At 40.0% G+C, this 24,879-nt stretch overlaps 1 protein-coding gene across 1 annotated transcript in view; it reads right to left on the bottom strand.

The window, feature by feature from the left end:
• znf462 (zinc finger protein 462) overlaps window positions 1-24,879 on the bottom strand; it is a 146,881-nt gene that overhangs the window by 63,396 nt on the left and 58,606 nt on the right. Inside the window, 1 exon segment of the mRNA XM_039759718.1 lies at window positions 10,417-10,670. Coding sequence (XP_039615652.1) covers window positions 10,417-10,639 — 223 coding nt within the window. The 5' untranslated portion in view covers window positions 10,640-10,670.

Raw genomic sequence — 24,879 nt, 5'->3', positions numbered from 1 at the left:
AAGTGTACTAAAAAGTAAAAAATAACTCTCATACATCACTCATGAAATAAAAGTGTGGGGTCTTTTCATCAATCAACATTCAAAAAACACTTCTTAAAATCTTTTAACAAAAGCGGCCACCTTTTATTTTACGAGTGATGTACGACTTATTTTTTTACTTTTTAGTACACTATTTAACTTAATATAAGCATGGTTTTTAAAAATGTATTTATTTATTTATATATATATATAATTTACTAATATATATTATTTACTATTAGAATGCTATACACAATGTGATTTTATATTTCTCACATTAACAGCCATTCCCTCTCATAATGCTATTAACCATTGTGGCAGGCGGCTGGGGGCTGTGCCCAGCCGGGACGCCTAGAAGGACCGAGAGAGGGACTATGCCTCAACCCTATAGTAGCGCATGGCCACTGCCAGGGGGCGCCCAGATGAGTAAGGAGCCCTGGACATTAGCACTTCCGCCACAAATACCAAGGACACCTAGAGTGCTTTTGGGTGCTCATGCAGCACTTCTTCATGCGGCACTTCCTGGTGTGGCAACTCATCAAGGGGTACCTGGAGCATGTCCAGGTGGAAATAAAGGGGGCCGCCTGACTCCAGTCATTAGCTAGAGTCAGGAGGAAGAGGAAGAAGCTTGGAGGAGTGGAGTGGAGGCGATGAAGGAAGGAAGGACGGACTATTGAGAGGCCCAGACTTGAGAAGGGTGTTTGGTGCAGGGGCACTGTGTTGTGTGCGGGACAGTTTTTATTTTAAATAAATGAGGGTGTTTTTGGACTTATGGTGTCTGCCCGTTTGTGTCCAGGCTGGTTCTTCACACCATGTTCTTTACTTTCAATCCTTCTGTTCCAAGCTCTCCTTGTTACATAATTACCCTTCTCTGCAGTTCTTAACGTAGAGATTGCTTATCAAGGGTTGAGGTAAACTTAATATTCAATAATTGATAAATCTCAAAAGGAATAAAACAAATCCAAAATTTTTATGCTGGCTTAAAAGACAGTTGAGAAGAGATGACTGTCCACTGAGCGTCAGAGCATCGAAATGGTGTTACACGTTGCACATTTTCAGTGTCTCTCAAAAGAGATTTCTTCATCCAAAGGTAGCGCTCCCTGTACTTTAATCAATTCATGCTCTAAATAAGGTAAGAGGTCTACAAGGACAAAGGTTAGTGTTCTCTCTGTTATTGTCAAAGTATGTGGCAGGTGCTGTAACTTAGCAGCTTGTGGATTGGACTTTAAACAACAAGGATACCAAGTTCAGTCACAGCCTCAGAGTTATGTGTGATGTCATGTGCATTATTTATACAGTAAATTCAGAAAGCATTCAGGCCCCTTCATTTTCTGCACACTTTATTGTGTTGTAGCTTTAATTTTAAATGTATTCAATGGTTATTTTTGCTCACCAATCATTACTCAATAACCCATGATGACATTTTCAGAAAGGTCTTCCAATTTATTAAAAATCAAAAATATAGTAGACCCTTTGCTGTGGCTCTCCAAATTGGGCTCAGGTGAATCCGGTTTGCTTTTATTCTCTTTGAGATGTTTCTGGAATTTGATTGGTGTCCACCTGTGGCAGATTCAATTGACTGGACATTGTTAAGAAAAGCACACGTGTACCTGTGCATACAAGGCTGGCTGCACAATTCACACTGCATGTCAGGATAAAAGCCAAGTCATGAGTAGATCTCCATGTTCAAATTGTGGTAGGCATAGCTCAGGGAAAGCAGATCAAACGACTTCTAAAGCTTTTGGTGTTCATGGGAGCATAGTACCCTTAATAACTGTGAAATGGAAGAAATTCGTAAACGCCAGGATTGTTCCTAGAGTTGTCTGTCTGGACAAACTGAGTAACCAGGCAAACAGCCTTGGTCAGGGAGGGGGACTATGAACCCAACAGTCACTTCAACAGGGCTTCAGGAGTCCTCTGATGAGATAAGAGAGCCTGTCTTAAGGACAACCATCACAGCAGCACTTCATCAATCAGGTGATTATGGTAGAGGAGCTAGATGGAAGCCATTCTGGAGTAAAAGGCTTATGACAGAGTAAAGGACGAGGAAAAAGATTCTCAAAAATTGACCACTATGCCGGAAAAAATATTGATCAGGACTGATCAGGACTCGAGGACTAAGACAGCATTTCCGTAATATATAAAACTATTTTACATTCCCTCCCTTTCAAAGACACAGTGGGAGAGTACAGTGGGAAAAGGATCACTCACTCAACATCTCAGAAAAGGAGTGGCAAGCAGCCATGCATAGAATTCACTCAAGCTCCATATGTGCAAAGCATAGAATTATTCAACTCAAAATTATATTTTGAGCACATTTCCCTCATTTAAATTTGTCCAAAATGTTTCCAGGGCAAGATCCAACCTGCGAATGCTGCAATCAAGTTCCGGCCTCACTGTGCCACATGTCTTGGGTGGCGAGCACCAAATTAACATCATTCTGGACCAAAATCTTTAAAGGCTTTTCAGATAGCCTTGGTGTCACAATCCCTCCTAATCCACTAACAGCTGTATTTAAGGTACTCCCAGATGGGCTTAAAGTGGAGGAGGACAAACAAACTGTAATTGCCTTTACTACACTATTGGCATGTAGACTTTATCTTGGCCAACTGGAAGAATCCTAACTCTCCTATTCTAAGTCAGGGGGTAACTGATGTTATCTACTATTTGAAACTGGAAAAAAATCTAATTCACACTTAAGAAGATTCATGCAAAACTTTTTCAAAACCTGGCAGGATCTAATCAATAACATTTTAGAATAAGCATTTAAATTGAGGGAGCAGGTTCTCTCCCCTCTTTTACTCCATTTATCTTTATTTGTTTATTAAATTTATCTATTTACTTATTTTTACTAGTTTTAAGCTTTACTGTGCTGGCCTAGGTCTCTTTCTCAGTGGGGGGTGGTGGGGAGGGGTTGATTTGTTTAAACCTTTTTTTGTAAAACTTGAGTTAATTGACCTCTTTGGGCAGAATACCAGGCACAATGCCTGGTGAACTGCTCATCACCTGTCTAATACCATCCCATATAGTGAAGCATGGCGCTGGCCCAGCCAAGTCCAGAATTAATCCTCACAAAACAACCGTAAGGAGACCTGAAGATGGCAGTTTACAGACGCTCCCCTTCAATCTGTTCCAGTTCTGAACAAATCCAAATTCTATGATGTGATATCATCTACTGTTAAATTCTGCTCTGTAATTGTAATATCTCTATTGCACTATTGTATTGAGGATGACTTGTGTTCTGTTCTGTGTATTGTGCTGTATTGACCCCTTTCTTTTTGACACCCACTGTACGCCCAACCTATCTGGAAAGGGGTCTGTCTCTCTTTGAACTGCCTTTGCCAAGGTTTCTTCCATTTTTTTTTTCCCCATTAGGGTTTTCATGTCTTCATAGAGAGTCAAGGCTGGGGTCTGTCAAAAGGCAAAGCCTGTTAAAGCCCATCAGGGCAATTCTTGTGTGATTTTGGGCTACACAACAATAAATTGTATTGTATTGTGTTGTATCTAATTACGAGGATCTGTCAAGAGAAATGGGATAAACTACCCCACATCAAGGTATGAAAAGGCGGTATTCTTCCAAAAGACTCAAAGCTATAATTGTTGCCAAAGGGGCCTCTACAAACTAATGAATGAAGAAGCTGAAAACTTCTATGAATAAAATATTCCAGTTTTTCATTTTTAATAAAATGAAAACCCATTTTCAGGCAGGTTTGTGAGTTTGTCATTGTAGACTGATGGGCAAAATTATCCATTTAAAATGATCTTCAACATGATAAAATATACAGAAAATGGTGCTGAATGCTTTCTGAATCGACTCTATATATTTATGAAGTGTGTGTGTGTATACACACACATAAATATATGCATTCCTCCCAATTTTGAAATCTACTTATCCAGATCAGGATCAGTATGAAGCAGCAGCCTATCCCAGCAATCACCAGGTGTAAGAATGGAACAAAACCTGGACAGGGTGCCAACCTATTGCAGTGTGAACACCATATAGGGCCAATATAACAAAGCCAATTAGTCTAACCTACATGTCTCAGTCGTGTGGGAAGAAACTCACGCGGACACGGGAAGAACACGCAAACTCCACGCAGAGGGCATCCAGGATGGGTTTTAACTCCTTTTGCCTTTTTCTGCTTCTGTCAAAGTAAACATTCTGCCAAGAGTTGGAAAGCAGGAGAGTTCAGGAAAAAGTTTGAAAACGGGCCTTAAAATGAATCAAAAAAGTCAATAAGCAAATGTCTAAAACCAAAACATATTTACTAGGCTGTGCTACTAAATACTGTCTTAACAGTTTTGACCTTGGCTAGATATTTTCTACTATCCATCTTCTGATTCCATCTCTACTCAAAACGACTTGTGCAGTTAATACAACGTGAGTATCGGAAACAAACTGATGCATTGTTTTAAAGGTAATGGATGTCAATATCATCTACTTCTTCATCTCCTTGTGGCTGCTCCCATTAGGTGTTGCCACAGCAGATCATCTATTCCCATATCTTTCTTTCCTCGTCATCTTGCTCTGTTACACGCACCATCTTTATGTCCATTCTCACCACAGCCATAAACCTTCTCTTAGGTCTTCCTCTTTTTCCCTTGGCTGTCAGATCTATCCTTAGCATCCCTTTCCCAATACACCCAGCACCTCACCATCACACATCTTAAATGCATAACCATCTATCCAAGCTTGGTCATGATGCAGTTCTACTACAGGCCAAATCCCTCAAATTTAACTTCATATGATATGGGAAATGTTTCAAATGCCTTATGAAAAGTGATATGGCTGGGAACTGAACACATTTCCTCAAAGCTGGGAGGCAGCTGTGCTGCCCACTGAGCCATCATGCCTCCCTCTTATAACAATATTTAAAGCACCCAGAACACACTTTGAGCCTCCGTTCATCCATCAGGTTGCAGTCCTCTTGATAGTTCCTCACACATCCACATTAATAGACTAGACAGTAATTGACTTTTTATTACTAACTAGAGTACTGTGGCTCACATTAATGTTTCTCAGCTAGGAAGATAGTGCCTTACCACTCCGAAAGTACTAATTAAAAGCATTCTTAAAGAAAAAAAAAGCCAATGCTCTTCTCCACCAGTCAGAGAAAGAAACAAGGAAAGCAATCACTGCAAGGATGGGACAAATACGTGTCCATGAGAAACTTGAGTGAAATACTGAGCAAGCATAACGTGACAAGATAAGATCAAGGTCTGAACGTAACACACCTTTAAAAATTCAAGTGTGAGAATCACACTGAAAAGAAGGACTGCTCTTTGCCATAATATGTTAAACTAAAAATATGAACTCTGACCCCAGTGTTTCTCCAAAACATCATTCTGCACAAATATTACAATCTGTTAGACATGTTAACAGTTTAATTTTTCTAAGCATTAATTTGTTAAACAAAAAAAATCAACCGTAAAAAAAAAAAAAAAAAAAAGGTTCTCTAGCAGATTATTCTGATTGCCACCTCATGAAGTGCCTTCGTGGTGTCTCTAATGAGGCGGCAAGAAAATGACATTCTGTCACAACTTTGAGTCCCCATGGTTGCCACGATGCTTCTTCTTCACAGATTCCTATTAGCTTGAATGAACCCGGTCATTCATTCTCTGATGTCTCTTGCCCCAAATCCAGAGTTCTTTGTTTGAATTTTACACTCAGGTGGCACAGTCTGTGTGAAGCCTGCATGTTCAGTCTCTGTCTACATTAGTTTTTTTCCCATATCCCCAAAACATTCAAGTTAGGTTAACTGCAGATTCTAAAATTGTCCCCGTGTCTGTTAATGGGTGCGAGTGTGAATATGATTAGGTCCTGTTTCAGACTGGCACCGCATCCAGAGCTGGTTTGTTACTTTTGTGCTCAGTGCTCATTAGCTAGGCTCCTACCCTTAAACACTAAAGTGCATTATATGGGGTTGAGGCTGTTATTTTATGCTAACTAAATGGTCCCAAACACCAGCCTTCCAATCTTCAAACTCTTACAGATGTAGATGTAATAGTGTGTGTGTATATATATACTATATATATATAGTAGCATATATATATAGTATATATATACTATATATATATAGTAGCATATATATGCCTGCTACTATAAGAGATGCCCCTTCACTCTCAGGCTGAAGACTCACTACTTCAGTTATTTAGCATATCCTGACTAGAGCTGCTGATTAACTGCACAGACTGCATCTCTGTTGTTAGTCATTAGCACTAAAACATAAATAACTTGATAGTTATAATTTGTTACTAACCCTCACCTATTCAGTTTCTCTTCTCTGTACTCGAACGTGGCACTTGGTACCACGGCTCACCTGCCAAGCTTGATGGCTGAGGTCTCCAGGACTCTGAACAAATCCAAATCCTATTATGCGATATCAATATCTTCTATTAAATTCTGCTCCATACTTGTAATTTTTTTATCTTTATACTGTATTGAGGATTTGTTCTGTTCTATGTATCGTATTGTATTGTCCCCCTTCTTTTTGACACCTGCTGCACACCCAACCTACCTGGAAAGGGGTCTCTCTTTGAACTGCCTTTGCCAAGGTTTCTTCCATTTTTTTTTCCCATTAGGGTTTTCGTGTCTTCTTAGAGAGTCAAGGCAGGGGACCGTCAAAAGGCAAGGCCTGTTAAAGCCCATTGCGGCACTTGTTGTGTGATTTTGGGCTACACAAAAATAAACTGTATTGTATATAGTGTAAATATAATACACCTATATTTTGCTCTGACCTTTCTTTCAAAACTGACTCAAAGCTTTAAACCTCCTAATACACTGGTGAAGCCTCACTTGGAGTAGTGTGTGGGTTTAGTCTCAATATTACAAAAAAGACACACTAGCACTAGAGAAATCCATGGAAGAATGACTTGGCCGATTCCAGGACTGCAAGGTATGAGCTGTGAGGAAAGATTAAAGGAACTGAGCCTTTTCAGTTTATGCAAACGGAAGACTAAGAGGTGCCATAACTTAGGGCATCAAGGGTTTTCATACCAGCTGGAAATAAGAAGTGCATTGTTTTTCTTTCTTAGTTGAATAAACAGGTACATCAATGGTGTTTTACTGTTCCAACATTTCCCAGCCCAGCATGGGTCACTCACACTTTTTGGTGCCAAATAACCAAACCTAACACATCAATATATATTAAGAACATTCAAGTAGTTTGTAGGTATATTAAAATCCATCCATCCATTCATCCATCCATCCATTATCCAACCCGCTATATCCTAACTACAGAGTCACGGGTATATTAAAATAATATTTAGAAATACTAAATACATTCAAAATTAAAAATTAGAACTACTGTGACGAGAACAAGCCAATCAAACGAAAATCCTATTCGCCTAGATTTTCAGGCAAAGAGTTAATTAGCAACAAAATCTGGTCACTAATTATGAAAAGGGTTAGAATGAAATCATGCAGCCACTGTAGCTCTCCAGGACTGGAGTGGGAGACCACTGTTATAGATGCTTTGGTAGTAACAGCTTTCTCCATGCGCTCGTGAGAGATGAATACACTGGGCCATTGGCACGGACTGATCTGTTCTCATCAGATACATCCAAAGTCAATCTATTTCTTTATTCTAATGCTACCACATGTTCCCTGCTCTAGCATCATATTAATATTTAGCTTTTCTGCCATTTTATGCTCCTTTAATGACCTCTTGGGCACGGTCAGCAGCAGTGTGTGTGTCTGCAGAGACAGTGTCGACCTCATTGAGAGGTTTACTTACCTTGGCAGGAACATTCATGTCTGATGGACTGGGAGAGCATGGGGGGTCATGAGGTCAGAGGGGTGTGTGGCGCTCCTGATATCAGCAAAAGGAGGAAGCTCCAAGACTTTTGAGTCCTGGTGCTTCCTGGCTTGCTATATAATTGCAAGACATGGATGCTATCCAGTGGCCTGAGACAAAGACTGAACTCCTTTGGTACTGTGACTCTTCGGAGAATCCCTGGGTACAGCTGGTTTGACTTTATGTTGCTCATGGAGTCCCGAATGTACCGTCAGTTACAGCACTATGGCCACATGACACGATTCCCCGAGGGTAATCTGGCTTGCAGGATCCTCATTGTTGAGGACTTGAATGACTGGATCAGGCAAAGGGGGCGCTCACCTAACACTTGACTGCAGTAGATAGAGGGTCATTTCCGTAGGGTAGGACTGGACTGCATGCCTGCCTGGGGGGTTGCCAACTGGGATCCCGTGTTGTTTTATCGTGTGGTGGGTGCGGCAACACACTGTACCTGCATTGACCTACATTGTGAGGGAGCATCAGTTACAACACTATGGCCATGTGGAGCAATTCCCCAAGGGTAATAATCTGTCTGGCAGGATACTCATTGTTGAGGACCTGAGTGGCTGGACCAGGCCAAGGGGGAGCGGTAGATAGAGGATCATTTGTGGAGGGTGAGACTGGACTGCGTGTCTGCCTGGGGGGTTGCCAGCCATATCCCCTGCTGTTTTGTCATGTGGTGGGTGCGGCAACGCACTGTATTAGTGCATGCTCCCTGACTTGACTTACCATTTTGAAAACAAACAATTAACTCCGAGTAACGTACAATATAAAAAAAAACTTTGATGAGAACAGGCCCATTAACCCAAAAAAAGTAGTGCTTCTAAATATTACTTTAATATATCTACAAATTCTAAACTCCAAATTTCTCCAAAACACCAAGTGGCGTTTTCAAGGTCCCTAAAGTGCCAGTGTCTACCACACTGCCTAGTACTCCATGTTTCTGTGGTTCTTTGTGTGAAGAAAGTACTTTCTCTACAGCTCCTTAAGCAGCATACTCTGCACACCAACATTCATTAAGGCATTACAAGTATTCTGCTGTAGTCAAAAACTTGTATGAGAAGTCAGGAGTAAAATGTAGGAATAACATAATGTGGAATCATAACTAGTCACGCGAGTCTCTTTTTAAAAGGGCGTCACCTGTCTCACTGGAACGGTCACAGTTCATTGTGTGAAAATGGCTTGTAAAGGAGATGGAACAAGAGAATAATTTTCACAAGAATAGGCCACATAGCCCAACAACGCTCACCAATCCAATCCACCTTATTAGTTTTAAGGTCCTACAGGTAAACTGTGGCATTCAAGTAATGCTCCCTTGGTATTAAAAAGCCTAATGTGTACCTTGAAAACACTTTCCACACCATTTCAATACCACCACCAGTTTGTAACATTTACATGTACATGCTTAGCAGAAGCTTCTATCCAAAGAGACTTACAAAAGAGGTAAACAATGGACTAACATTAGGCCTGGGCCGGCTTGTCCCGCAACTGCAACCAGACGGGGTAACAAAAGTTGATTGCCACAAGAAGTGAAAAGATATAATAGCTCATACATTTACAATGACAGATTACAATCAATAAGGCCACTAAACTTAAACAAATTAACCAAGAATATGGAATAATATTTGACAGACATTCAGAAAACAGATGGGTCGTCAATCGCTTCTTAAATACATTGAGGGAGTCAGCAGCACGGATGGATGTGGGCAGCCCGTTCCACTAACTGGGAACTATGCAGGAAAACAGTCTGGATTGAGACTTCATGCCCACCAGACGATGTTCCCTGGCAGACCTGAATGGGCAAGAAGGAAACACGTAACATGTAACATGTTGTTTCGACATTGTGTGGGCATTGAAGCTCTCTGGAAATATGAAATCTCCATGACTGTCATTCCAACACAGCTTCAACATGTTATCTAAAATGGCTACAAACTGGGTTGATAGGGGCAGTTTTTACTTAAAAATGTTTAGTCATTTAGTTTATTGTGAAGAAAGAAAACCCAGTGACAGACGGTGCATGACTTCAGTGTTATGAGAACAGCTGTATGGGTACTTACAACAACAAACGATGGTTAAAGAGTATTAAAAAGAGAACACGGGTATCATCAATCAGCTCTGTAATGAATGCTAATGAACTGCCTCCACTGCCAATAAAAAAAAAAACTCATCAGTGTGAAGTGACACGTGACAATCAAAGAGGAATGGCAGTGAAGATTGAAATGGGGCACCCTTCAGTCAGCAGAGTTCTTCTACAAAGCTGGCAAAATGACATCAATCAGGATTGAGATTCTGGAGAGATGTGTTTCTGTACAGAAACGTGTTCATTTCCTGTTCATATTTGTATGTATTTATAAAATGAGTATGTTTATTCCTTTTGGTACATACTGCAACACTTGAGTCGCATTATTGTCACATGAAATACCAGAATGCTACTATGTATCTCTATTGAAAATTTAATTTTTTTATGTATCTTTTTTAAACACACCTGAAGTATTGGACTTTTTAAGAATGAATATTTAATAAGACTACTAATGACCTAAAAGGTGACATGAGCTCAAGAAGGGAAGAACATCTATAAATTCAACCTATCCAAGTTACCCACCAGTTCTTTCATGAGAAGACTCAAATTCATTCTTCAGAGTTCCAAGATCCTCCTGCTCCGTCTGGCTCTGCACATTCATGGTATCAGATTTTGCCTGAATGCAGTTCCCTTCCCCGACAGCAGTTGGCTGCACAAATGCTGTGTGAACATCCTGAATGTGGGACTTCAGGTCTTCATAGGTCTCAGCGCGAAAATCACAGCCATCGCACTGCAGGACCTCCATCGTCGGGGGCTCCCGGTAAAATCCAGGAATCCTGCAGAACAGAAAATGGAAAAAAAAAAAAATATGCAAAGCTTGATGTGAGTCTCGGAGACACAAATCTTTTTCAGGTGACATCAATCTGCACTCATGAGAATACTAGTCAGTGTTTCACTTCCTCAATGTAGGGGCTCCAATAATTATTGAAGCAGCAGCCTTCTCCATGGGTAGAGTCATGTGATCACTGCTAGCACTTAACTGTTCTGTGAAGTTCCAGTTAAAAACAAGTGGAGAAGAAAAAAAAAAAAAACAGCCCTATTATCAGCACATTCATTATAAATTTGCAAAAATTTCCATATGACACATTAACATACCGTCCTAACCCACCAGGAAATGAGACTAATTATTGTACACTAGCCACATCTCCCAGCACTGACTGGGGGAAAGATTCAATGTTCTCACATTGTGTGTTCTTAGAGTATATGTGAAGGTCGGGACTTAGTTTGGCATATTATTGCAATAAAATGCCAACATGGTAACCACCCCAGTAATGGAAGGTACCAAGTCCATATATCTAATGAGCAAAGTGCCTACTAAAGTCCTAATTAAATGTTGACACCTTCAACTTGCACTGTAGTATACCATCGATACAGCCACATGGAATGCAACATTTAATTGATTACTTTCTCTACAGAATATAATGTGCTGCAGATTCTCCATTTAACGTGGAAAGCACTATGAAGCTCCACTTTAATGGCAACAGTGCTATGGAATCTCCCCTTTGATGGGAATGAATCAGACCATAAAAAGTACAGGAAGTTGGCAGGAAAGTAAACTGGTTGGCCAGAGAGCACTTGGGAGTGGGGGTGGAATAGATTTGCAGGTTGGACAAAGTCTTAGAAATCTTTGATACTAACTCCAGATACGGAAAGCAAGATCATGAGGAGTATGGGAGTGCCAATTTCACAGATGTCTGGCTGCACTGCCAACGGTGGGATTAGCAGACCCCATTCTGTCATTCAAAAATGGTCAAGCAGATCTACCATGAAAAGACTTTGTCAATCTCTAATTACACAGCAAATATCTTCATGGTCATATCATGTGCTTGACACCTTGACTTCATCTCATTAAGCCCTTTTAAAGGGGCTGTGCTTTCTTTCTTCTAAATCTATAGGCTCTGGCTCTCCACAACCCTGAATTGAATTTTTGAGAATGGTAAGCATGAACAGGACAACCATAACTTGAACTTCTTAAGGTGAACCATGCAAGAACTGTTAGCCTTTTCTAAATACTAACACCTTGCTTAGAGGTGGTTCCTGTCTCACATTTGATACGAAAAGGATAGACTCCAGCCACTATGACCCAACAAATGCATCACAAACATGGCAGGCAGATAATTAAAAAAAAACAAAAAAAACATTAGGCTTAAGGACACTAACTACTACTGCATCACTCAATAGCTTTGGAATTGATACTCTGATCCATTTGACGTCTAGATGGAGTTCGCACATTCTCCCTTCTTCCTTCCCAGCTTTCTTTCTCAGGCCACAGACATAAAAGTGAGGATGACTGGTAGCTCAGAAATGTCTCTAAAATGAACTATGAAATAATTCCTTGACTACATCAACATTTTCAGACATAAACCTTCAGGTTAACAATGGACTGCATATGATCCAATATGGTTTTACTTTTAACAAACTTGTACGGCTAGTGCAGAGACCATTTAAAGCATAAAACAACTCTCAGAGTAAGCGTTGTCCTACCCAGCTGGGACACTCAAGAAACGGAATGATTGGGGAAAGTGGATTCTTTAGGGCACTACTTCCCCCAGAACACTAGGTGGCAGATCCCCTAGGTTGTAGCAGTGCCACGGATTCCCACAGGGCATCATAGGACTTGGGAGTTTTATACCTCAGCCCTGTTGGGTGCCGCCAGGGGGTGCTGTAAAGACTGAGAAGCCCTATGGCGTGGGGTTTCTGACTCATCTGGAAGTGCTTACAGTCGGGTGGAAGGTGGACGAAGCTTGCTGGGAGGAGTGGAAGAGGCAGTGACCAAGAGAAAAAGGAAAAAAGAAGGATCATTGTGCGCTATTCTGCTTCTGCATACATTTGGCTGTGGTGGGAAACACTTGAGGGAAGAGTCTCTCATAATAAGAGGCATTTTGTGCTTTAAACTTGTGTCTGTGCCTATTGTGTTGGGTGTTTGGGAAGCTGGGGCGCCCCCTGGTGTCCACAGTGTACACGAATGGGGCTTAGATGGGCTGGCACCCTATCCAGGAATGTATTGTTAAGAAGATCTCCTATATACAATTTCTCTTGCAAGTAATGGATAACATGGCCCATATATATGGTTTAATATTTTTGCATACCATACCATTTTCTAAGCAGGCTTAATTGCACTCTTTTAGGTTCCATCACTCATTAGTAATGGTTTAATTAACCAAGAAGTGTTTCTTAATGGTTAGGGCATTTGCTGTTCACATTCATAAAAGAGCTGTGGATGTGTGGTGCTAGTCCTTCCATTGGTTTCTGTGTTTAGACTCAGGAGGCCAACTCCAAAGTGAACATCACAGACTGATCTATGAAAGACATTTATGAATTAAAACATGTACAAGGCAATGAGGAAATAAAATAACCAGTGTAGAGTTGGCATTTGGATACAACTACGATGGCAGAGGAGAACTCTGGAGAATAAAATATGAGTTCAGCAGTTAAAGACAAGATAAGAGAAGACATCAGCTAGTTAAGTTCTGGAACCAAGTGTTCTGGACAGATGACACACAAGTGTGACGGTATTATGAAAGTATGGAGAATGGAACAACAACCTGTGGACATTCTAAAGTCTGTGATACATGGTAATGTCACTGATAATGGAGTAGCAGAAAGACTTTAGAAACCATCCAGTGGGAAGGGAAAAAACATTTCTCCATTTGCAGTCTGTGCCACACAACCAACAGCACCAAGGGGTTCATCTGGTGGCTCTAAAAAGTGGCAAGTCCTAGCTTAACAAAGTTACGCTCCTGAATAAAATACATACAATCAAGCAAAGATATGAAGCAGCTGTAGGAATGTCCAAGAATCACAGGTTTGATTTTGTCAAAAGATGGAGGTGAGCGAGTTCTGCTGAGCCCATGAAAGCCCAGTGAAATGGTGTGCTCCATTTTGGGTTAGTTCCAATGGGACGCCCACGTAACACCTGGCTGCGGCAGGCATTTCCGGAAGGTGGGGTCTGGACCACGTGTCTGCATGGGGAGTTGCCAACCGGGATCCTGTTTCATCGTGTGATGGGTGTGACAACACGCTGTACCAGTGCATGCTCCCCAAACTGACCTGACCTGAACCAGTATCCAGGACAGTATCCAGCCTACTGTGGGCAGCTATTAAGCAGGTTTAGGACATGAATACGTACATCTGCATATCTCTCTCTCTATCATCCATCGAAATCATAGATATTTATATATGTATTTCATTGTATGTATATATCTCTTTGTATTTAAAGTAGTTTACATCATAATAGCTATTGAATACAAATCATGGGATTTTAAGCTTAAAAATATACATCTCTCTCTCCGTTATATATACTAGGGGGCTTGGTCCCCTGCTCACTTGGCTTGCCAACCCCCGTTTTTTGTTTTTCTGGATACACACTTTAAGATTTTTTTTTTCTTTGAATTGTTTCTATTTCATTAGTTTCACTTTTATTTCAGAACTTCTGTAAAAACAATATTTGGAATCTTTCGATTCCCAACATGCTGAATCTTTTTAATGAGGTCAGTGAGACGTGTGTTGAATGACTTTGTACCATAATTCAGGATAGCTTTCTCTGTTTGGAATTTCAGCACAGACAAAACGATCAACATCATCAGCAGTTAATAAGTTGTTTTGCAAAGTAACCAATAAATGCATGTGAGGTAAACTCCGTTTTTGACTTAAACTTCAAAGCCTTACAATATTTCCATACTTCTGACATATCACCTGTGTCCATATATTCGATCTCTATTCGCCTTTTCGTTATTTCTCCAAGTAATAATTTCTTTGTTTGTGCTAATAAGATGTTTGCTTTCTTTGTTTTGACACTGCTTTTGTCTGCTTTCATATTCTGTATCTTGCTCTAGATGTGTTTCGCGCCTGCTGCGGAGTCTTTTAAATTCCAGTTTTCATTATCTCTAACCTGCTCTGCATGTGTTTGGCCCCTTGTTTATTAACCTTTTTATGACGTTTTACTTTGTTTTCTGCTTTAGTTCTTTTATTTCTGACCTCGCTTTATCCTGCTGTTTTTTTAATGGCACCTGGTCCGTGGTGATTATTTTTCCTTTTCAAAGTAATAATTTCCATTTGTTTGCGCTCCTGCGATCTTTACTTTCATTTTCTTATACTTTCTAATTTTCCTACTTTCATATTCTTTAACTTTCTCCACATGTGTATTGCGCCAACTATTTTTTTTTTTAGCCTTTCGAATTCCACTGCTTTCCTAATCTCTAACCTGCTCTGCATGTGTATAGCGCCAATGTCCGGATTGGAGAGGTTTTTTTTTTTTCCCCCCCAATTACACTTATCATCCATCCATCATCCAACCCACTATATCCTAACTACAGCGTCATGAGGGTTTGCTGGAGCCAATCCCAGCCAACACAGGGCGCAAGGCAGGAAACTTAGCAATGCCTTCATAATCTCTAACCTGCTCTGCATGTGTATGCTTTTTTTCCAATTCCACTTGTTCTGGGCTGATAATTACTTTCCTTAGTTTCTGAATTTGCACCTAGATTATTATTTTTCTTTTTTGTCTCTCCAACACTTTTGAGTCTCTTTTCACAGTGCTGCTTTCTTCTTCTCTTAGTCGTCTACGTTTCACTTATAATGTATTGTCCTTATACGCTTTATACTGGATCTGTGTGTGCTCAAAGCCAAAACATGACTGAATGTGTTGCTGGCTGCCCTTGCTCTTATTTATTTGTAAGTAGACAGACATATATAAAATCCAACATCTGTATATGTATATGTATGTATGTATGTATATATATATATAAAATGATTTGTCTTGTCTTTGCACAATGGCTGGTCTTGTTTGTGTTTTAAATTTAAATTTTAATTCCATTTTCAATTTATTATTTGCACATGATGTTACTCTGTGGACCCTGAGCTTCGCAATTACATCTATCTGTATACTTGTATATGGTTGAGATGACAATAAAGTTCACTTTGACTTTGATTTTCTCTGAGACACTTTAACATCCCGCGAGACAAGGAAGTGAGACAAAAAGGACAGCTGCTGTACAGACTTTTAAATGTTCGATACACTGTGCAAAATGCAGATAATGCTGCAAGGCACAAGCAGCAGCAAGCCAACTGATCATGCATAGAGGAGGTAAAAAAAATGTATTTGTTTCCCATTGTATCACCATTTAAGAGGGGGTTTCAGAAGAGTCACCGCATCTCCTTAGCGTGCGTTCAGCCCCCTCTTCACAACGTGAAAGGCAGAGACTCGAAGTGGCTGGTACGTAGCATGCCCCAGGGGAGAAGGGGGAATAACTCATTCACTACAGCTTTATTACGGGCAAATATCAAAAAAGAAAATGAATGAAATGAAAATAACAAAGGTCTTTAAATCGTATATCCGGTTAACCAAACCCGGGGGTGGGTGAGTGAAGTGAGCAGGGGGCGGAGCCCACTAGGATGGATGGATATAGATAGATAGATAGATAGATAGATAGATAGATATTCATCTGTCTGCACGTGTGTTTTGCATCAATATATCAGACTTTGCAGGTATTGAGAGAATACGGAAATATTCAATTAACTTAAAGTACAGTAAAAAGTATTTGCTGCATGTCTCACATAAACACAGAATTTCAGTGGCAATACAGTAAAGGACAGAATACCACTTAGAGAGTAATTACACAAAAATGTTAAAGTTAATAAATGAGTTATCGTTTTCGAAACAGACAAACAGCCCATATAAATGTTCAACATGTATCAGACATACGGTAATTAAGTAACTGAGCTGCACCAGGTAAAGTAGGGTAGCATATTCTATGCCAACCTAATGTCAGAAACCAAAGATATACTGGAAAATGGAAGTCCCTTTGACAGAGGAAAAAAAACATTGCTTACGGACCACCATAGCTGGTGGAAAAATGTGAAAAGTTTAGCCAGGTTCTTACTGTGTTGCGCCTAAAGCATTGGACTTTAAACCTTAAGGGGTCTGATTAAATTCTTCTGTCCTCTATCTCACTTTTTGACATTAGGCGTGTCACCTAACCCATCTGTGTTCCAACCTAAAGTAAAACATGTCAACAACTGTAATGCACCCAGATCTAGTTAAGTTGACTTGTTTAAAGACATCTGACAAATAACCTGTAGTATTTTATTGGTAAAGGGTACTGGGTATACCTGTGGTGGAAACAAACATTTGGTAAATTGACTTGAATAAAGGCATCAGGCAAATAAATTTGCAATAATACTAACTTAAGGTATTTTATGTTAATGGACGCTAGTTACATTCTTGATGGAAACATACAATAAGCCAATGTCACCCATACACATTTTTTATTTGTCCAATTTGAAATAGTATATGACTAGACCACTTTAATAATTTTTAACAAGAAAGATATATATAATAAAAAGGTTCTCTTCTTCCATGAATCTGTTATCAATTCCTACTTTTCATCTTAATTCCATTAGTGTTTAGTTGTAGAATTTTGCTTGGACTCTTTGTGCAATGAGACCCTCAATATCTAAAAAGAATATTAAGTCAAACTTTTCACATTGGATGTTATGTAGGCTTAGTCTTTCGTATTCATTGGTCATTTTCACTATCTGTAAATGTAAGCGCTCCGAGCCTTTGAATGAAATATATACCGAAGGCTGGCCTTTGATGTGGGATGCGGGCATAAAATATTATAATGAGTACAGATAATGTTATTCATTCAGGCATTAATTTTCAGAAACTTTCACCTATACAGAAAAACTGGGAAGAAACCACCATCCAATAATACCCTTTGAATAATTTTTATTGTTTATAAATTACTACAAATGGTTTATGATTCATTCAGACATTCATTCTATGTGTTATTATAATCAAATCCGACGTCCCCACCCCTTCAGCTCTAGAAGGCAATAAATCAGAAGAATTAATTTGAAGTAACTATTCAGTGACACTGAGGCATCCAAAAAGTTAGCTGAGATTCAGCATGCTTAATTAATTAAAGCAACATGAATTAATGTCTGCCAAACTCTACAGTAGTCTTGGGCAGTTCTATGCTTAATTAGGGACAACATAAATCTGTGTACAAAATTCTTAAAAAAGAAAAAAAAAAAAAAAACAAAACGAACATACAGTACTTAACAAGGTCAGAATCACTGGGAGTTGGTGCCAGTATTAGCCATCTGGCAGGAACCAGCCTTAGACAAGGTGCCAGTCTATCAAAGTCCACAATCACACACAACTTTCACAATGAGCCAATTTACTTCAGACATGTATTTATGGAGGTTCTGCAGGAAAACCCATGGCAGAAATGAGAAAAATCCATACAGGGATTGTCTGAGAACTCTGGAAAGGTAAAGCTGCATTTCTAACCATTGTGACACCATCAAAAAAAATATATATAGATAGATAGTCTTGCCTGGCTATCACTACCATTTACAATTATAATCCTAGAACTCCATTCATTATCAGATACTATGAAGGCTTCCTAACGTGGAAATAAAACAATGAGATCCTTCCAGAGCCATTCATGTTTTTTTGGCCCAATGATTTTTCCACCCAGCTTGTATGCCTCCTCTGTCTACTCATGCTCTAGATATTCAAGGATTTTTTTTTTGGGACGGAGTTGCAGGAGAAGGAGGAGGTGTGGGTAATGGTTGCATATTTCTTAGAAGCTGCCAGGTGGAGCTCTCTAAACGAAGTCAGCAGTATCCAACTTCAGTCCTACAGCAGGTCCGGCTCGAATTACAGCACCATGAAAACCCCACCCTTGTGATAACTCCACAGTTCATGGGATCTCTAAACAAATCTCTCTTCTGTCTGTCTACAGTGGCTCTTTTATTTAATAAGACGCTGAAGGTGGGGAAGGAAGTGAAAAAGAGACAGCTCTCCCGACTTGCACCCAGCTTCCCTCCCCACCGCCACCACCAGCACCACACACCCTCATTCTCTGAGCCTAGCCAAAGCCAGCCAGCCAGCCAGTGAGTGTGAAGTGTTTATCATACTTGCAATGCGTCACAAGGGCTTTAAGATGAGCTAAGCTGTCTTAGCTCCTCGGAGCTTCACAAGCAGCCATTTTAGCTCCAGCTCCTCGATCTTCTGGCTGAGGTGAATTGTCAGCTCACAACATGGCCCCACCTCTCAGATCCTCATCTGAAACAGCAGTGTCACCAGAGGGCCACTGACAGAAAAAGCATTTGCCAGATGTATCCAAGGAGTTAAGATGGAAAGAAAATAATGCTACGTCGTCCAACTCCTCTAATCTCTTTCTCCTCAAAATGTAGGATCAATTTAAAAAATATTACTTAGAGATAGGTTGGATTTTTAGAAGACCTCCATAAAACCAAGGGGCAAAAAAAAAAATTAACAGAAGAGGTTTTTGCAGGAACTGCAAAGCTAAACCTCACTCAAAGGGTCTAAAAATGCAAAGCATGAACTTCCCTTTTCTTTTTTTTTTTTTTTGCAGAGTTCAGAAAACATCTGCAGCTGGCGGTGGCCTTGAGAAGCAAAGTGAAAAACACGCCAGCCTGACCCAGCCACCTGGGAGACCTTCCACGGCCCCGGCGAGGCAGAGGACAAAGCCATCTGACTCTGCTCCCCAGATTCCAAAGTCTACTGACATTTGTTAATCACCAACCGGTCTGTCTGCATCGGCAAACCCTGCCAACGGTCACACCCTCTACTCAAACGCTGCGGCAGCAGCTGCTCAGTCTGAAAGAGGTCCTTTCAATAAGCCTGCAGTAAGCTGATTAGGAGTGCAGAGGTTCGTCCTTAACCATTGGTCAACCCTTCATGTTGCAAAAATACTGAGGCTTGCAGTTAACATTTCCGAGTCACTCTTTCCGTTCTCTAAGAACAATGACTCTTGGAGTCTAGCAAAAAAAAAAAAAAAATAGGAATGGGGAGATGGATAGATGAGTTGGGGGAGGGGGTTGCTGGGTTGGCAAAAGCCTCACAAAAGGCAGACTGAGAGAGCATGAGCTTCTATTGTCCACCTCTCTCCGACTGGGTGTTTGAATACTGAAAGCCAGGAGCTGAAGAGCAACTTTCATTTTTTTCAGAAATATTAGGTGGACTTCTTTTTTTTCCCCTTTCTGTTATGTTTAAAAAAAAAACAAAAAAACAGCAGCAGAGATAGCAAAGACCCTTTGTTGGTGAAATCCACAAGCCTTATGATTACTGCTTGAGAACTTTATTTCCAATTAAAAGGGAGAGGGAAAAAAGGTGCTTGAAAAACCTTGAAGAAGGAACAAAAATGAGAGGAGGAGGAGGAGGAGGAGGAGGAAGGGATAAAAATGAAAGCAATTGACCAACAGCCTGGAGTCCCAGGTGACGTACATAATAATCCAGTCTGAGCACAAGCAGCCAAAATCTGAACACACGTTTCCATTTTGATGGAATTTTTGATGCACAATGAACTATTTCTTTTCAGTTCTGACCACAGCAACCGTAAGACTCTTCACTCAAGTACTTTCTCAAATTATAAACCTTACAGTTGCGGCTTAGAAGCCTTCTTTGCACATGAGGCGCTTAGAAAGCCATGAAGGAAGAACAGAAAGGGAGTGGAAGTGGAGGTGGATGATGAGAATTTTAACTAATCAGCACATTGGCATGACTGAGCATGGTGGCCTATAATATGTTGTTGCCCACATAAAGTAAGCCAAGGACTAAAGACAAAGCTCTTACCCATCAAGTATCTCATAAAAGAATCACAAATGCCCTTTTCTTTTGTCCCCTAAAGGACAATCAAATACCAGTACCCTAAAACATATCTCTCAGTATATACTTAAAATATAAAAACACACCTATAGGCATGAGCATGATGGCCTAAAACATGTTGTTGCCCACATAAAGTAAACCAAGAACTAAAGACAAGGCTCTTACCTATCAAATATCTCAAAGAATAAGAAATGCCCTTTTCTTTTGTTCTCTAAAGGACAATCAAGTACCAGTACCCTAGTTGCATCTCTCGGTATATACTTAAAATATAAAAACATACACACACATACATACATTATTTAAACCTACAGCCAAATCAGAAAGTATTCAGACTCCTTCACATTCCCACAATTAATTGTGCTGTAGACCTGATTTCAAATGGACCAATTTGCTATTTTTGCCCATCAATCTACACTCAATAATCCATCATGACAAAATGAAGGCATGCTTTCAGAAAGGTTTGCCATCACAAACTGGAATCATTCACTTTTGTTAACTATTCAGACCTCTGGCTGTGTATCTCCAAACTGTGTTACAATGCCTTGGACATTATCTCATATCAGCTCTCCTCTTTCAGTTTCGTCTTCATTAAGTCATCTTTTTTTTCAGGGACTTGCATAAAAATTGGTTTGCACAACTAAAAACCGTGTACAACATTCAAGGTAGATTCAAAGCTAGTTACATGACTTCCAAAGATGCTGGGTTAAAAAAAAAAAGTCTACTTAGGCCTCTCATTCTCTCCTTTAGGCTGCCATTCGCTTTTTGGATTCTTCTTTGCCAAGGATTCCTACCTTCTATAATCTCAACTCACATAGTCCTCCTAGTGCTTCAAGTTGTCCTGTCCTGTCTCCCTATGTCAACCTTGTGAACCTCGTCCAAAGACTTCAGCATTCAACATCTTCTTGGGCTTTCATTTTTCAGCCCTTAACAACAGATATCCAAACCACCTTGGCGAATTCTCTCTGATGTTGTCAAATATGTGTGCTACTACGACCTTCTTTTTGATGTCTTCATTTTTTCTGTGTCTCTCAAACTTGCATTACACATCCACCTCAGTAGCCAGTCTCCAGCCTAATGACCACCCATGCTTCAGATCTACAGTATATTGCTTTCCAGGTTGAATCTATAATTTATATGCCCTCAGATTTTAAATTTCTTTAGATTTCTTGTCACATGGCATAATTTCTACTGTCCGTTGATAATTACGTACAGTATACAGTTTTAATTGGTGGTGCAGGTGTTAGCAACATCACCTCTCTCAGATCTGGCATGTTGTGTTCAAATCCTGTGGTAAGTTGTCGTCAGCAAGTTTGCAGCCTCCTTGTTTATATGGATTTTCTTACATCCCTAAACATGTGGACTTTTGTGATTCAACATTTTTCAAATGTCACTGTGAGTATTGGTGTGTGCGCGAGTGATGTACGGATGACTCATCCTGGAGTGTTCCACCCTGCACCCAGGTCTGCTGGGATAGCCTTTGTCTATCTGTGAACATGAGGTGGACACTGCTGTTCATAAAACTTGGTTTTATCCTTGGCATTGAATATTGAAAGATATTTCTTTGCTAATCAACAGCAAAATGACTCAACTAAACAGAACAACATTCTAACGTGAACATTTTAAAGGATGTTGTCATGTTTTAAAGACACTGCATGTTCACCGTTATACCATTTCAACCTAAAGATGTAGATCAACATCTATTACATGAGATATTTAGTGAACCACAATTGTTTACTTTAAACTTCACTCAAATAAATGCAAAGCACACAACAAACTCAACTACCCTTGCCAACACATTTCCTTCAAGATTTACTCCACACGCCCAAGAGAGATGTGTTGGAGGCAAAAGACCAACTGCTGGAAGAGGGATTAAAACTGCCAGATGCCTCGTAAGAAATCCACACCAAGAGGACTCCAGAAGATTCTAAGTGCCTGTTTATCCAGTAACGCTTTAAAGAAGGGAAAGTCAACTCAAATGTTGGCTGACTTGTAGTTTCCAGAAAGAGAGCGACTCGACTTGTGAAATTATCTCAGGCAATTATTCAGGCCCTCTACTTTGACAACAGAAAAGAAATAAAAAAAGAGTCCTATTCTGATAAATAGGCACAGAGAGATGAGGTCAAGCACTGGCTTTGCTGTAAATGTACTCTTTCCGGACTATTTGTCCAAAGTTATGCAATGCACCCTCAAGGCTGAGCTTTAAACAGTTATTACACAGTGTGTGTGGTGATTGTTAAGAGTAAATTTCCCAATGGGATTAATAAAGTTTATCTATTCTAATCTAATGTGACACCAGTCACAAACCTTGGGACGGCTGGTGGTTTCTCTGTAATATTTGTAAATGTAACATAGACACACCATCCTGTTGAAAGGAGAGAGAGAGTAGAATGTATGGAAGAAAAAAAACAGACTTGGGGGACAAATAGTCATTTAGGGGTAATATAGTTATTGCACATAAAGTATTTTGGTATGCTTTCCATATTAACAATAGAGCATCTATGTTAGAACTAGTATAGAAGATTAAAACATACAGCCTAAGCATATCAGGAAACCAGATAAAGGTCAAGTGGACAACAAACAACAAGGTGGCCATGGGTGATGGAGGTTCATGGAGTTGGCAGACTATAATGTACCCAGTAAGCCTTGACAGATGTCACATACACAGGAACTCAACAAGTATTGCAAAGTAAGGACCAAGAATATTGTGAAAGGAGACTTTTATTCTGGGGTGCTCTTTGATCCAATCAGAGTGAATGCAAGTTAGTGACCCAATCAGAGTAAGCAATAATTCAGTGTTGTTATGCATATTCAGTTATCTATAAGAATTACTTTCTGTCTTTGTTTTGTGACCATTTGCGGACAACCTCTGCCCAGGGCAGTGTCCCTTAGTAGCTTACTGTAACAAGATGCTCCCTATTCAGGCATTTGCTAAAGAGAAAATAAACAAATGAACAAGTTTCCTACTGCCTGATTCCTGACTCAAAGAGGTCCTAATTGAGGACAAATTGTCGTTCTTTTAATAAATTTCCAAATTTAATTTCTTCCACTCGTGATGCCAGAAAAGCTTGTTGACTGGTGTCTGGGAGACATCTCAGAAAATGGCACAAGGGATGATAATCAGGAATAGTGCAAAATCCATCCACTGATTTGTGCTTCTCGTTTTAATCTGGAATGCAGAGATATCTTCTGCGGCCAAGAAGACGTTACTACATTTACGTTAAAAAAAAAAATGATGTTTTTCAACAAAAGTGATCTTCATCCACACAAATGTTTTCACATTGTTCACTAAACTGTCTCTGCCCACACTAAAACAACCGAAAACACCTATGGTGTAGCTGTTTGCCTACACTGGGCATGTGTGCATGGGCAGAAATACTAAAAGGAAGGGTCCTCCTTGAAGGGACAGTTACACCTCTGGCTACAGGATTTATTGCGAAACTGCAGTTACCAGAAAAATTTGCCTTTTGTGCATGTATGAAGCTTTCAAACTGTACAAAATGTAATACAAATTCATACAGGTAAGCAGCACAACAAGTGTCATGGAAAACAACTCCTCTCTATATCTTGTCACACACGTGCGCATGGGAGGCAGCTAAAAGCACTTAAAGAATGTAATTCCATGCCAGGCCAGGGGGTGGCGAGGTGCAATAACCCTTTCTCCTTTATCTCTACACATCAAACACGGAAAATTCTGCCTGGGACCGTTGACATACACTTCCAGTTCCGGGCCCGTTGACATCACTTCCCCTGACCTGCCTTAAAACCATGCCAACTTCTTACTGTGAATTAGTTCCGTTTTGGATTCAATTTGTACACTACCTTGCATCCAAGTTTAACTTTTGTAGCCGTTATTCAATATATGGGTGGCAGCCCCAAACCTTTTTACGTGTCAACACGTCTTATTTTTACAGCCCGCTATCCTGGAATTAGATTTTCTTCTGTGAAGGGTGACTAATCATGGAATAAGATGTTGAAATAAGCAGGATCCAGTCATGGCAGGGCCACATAATCAGCATGAACCAACCAAAGTGCGATTACGGTCTGCATTTTTAAAACTCTCTGCCTTCACTCATCTCCGTTGCGATGCTAAGCCAGGGTTTTCAGAAATATACAGCCCAGGAGAGCACTTTCAAAAGTCTCAGTTTCAGAGAATAAAATCCCTGGGGTAGTGTGGATGAAAAGTGCCTTGTGTTTAAAATGAAAATGTAGTAGGGTGGATGTAGCCTAACAGACATTCATCATTTACTTCTTCTTTTAATCTGGAATACACAAGGCTTTTTCCAAAAAACATTAATTTTTCCAAGATAATTCCCCTTATATCCTTATAATACTCCTCATATCAT

This window comes from Polypterus senegalus, chromosome 7, assembly GCF_016835505.1.
Source record: "Polypterus senegalus isolate Bchr_013 chromosome 7, ASM1683550v1, whole genome shotgun sequence".
Taxonomy (NCBI): domain Eukaryota; kingdom Metazoa; phylum Chordata; class Cladistia; order Polypteriformes; family Polypteridae; genus Polypterus; species Polypterus senegalus.
The sequence above is the reverse complement of the archived record's forward strand: the minus strand, read 5'-3'. Positions and strand labels throughout refer to the sequence as shown.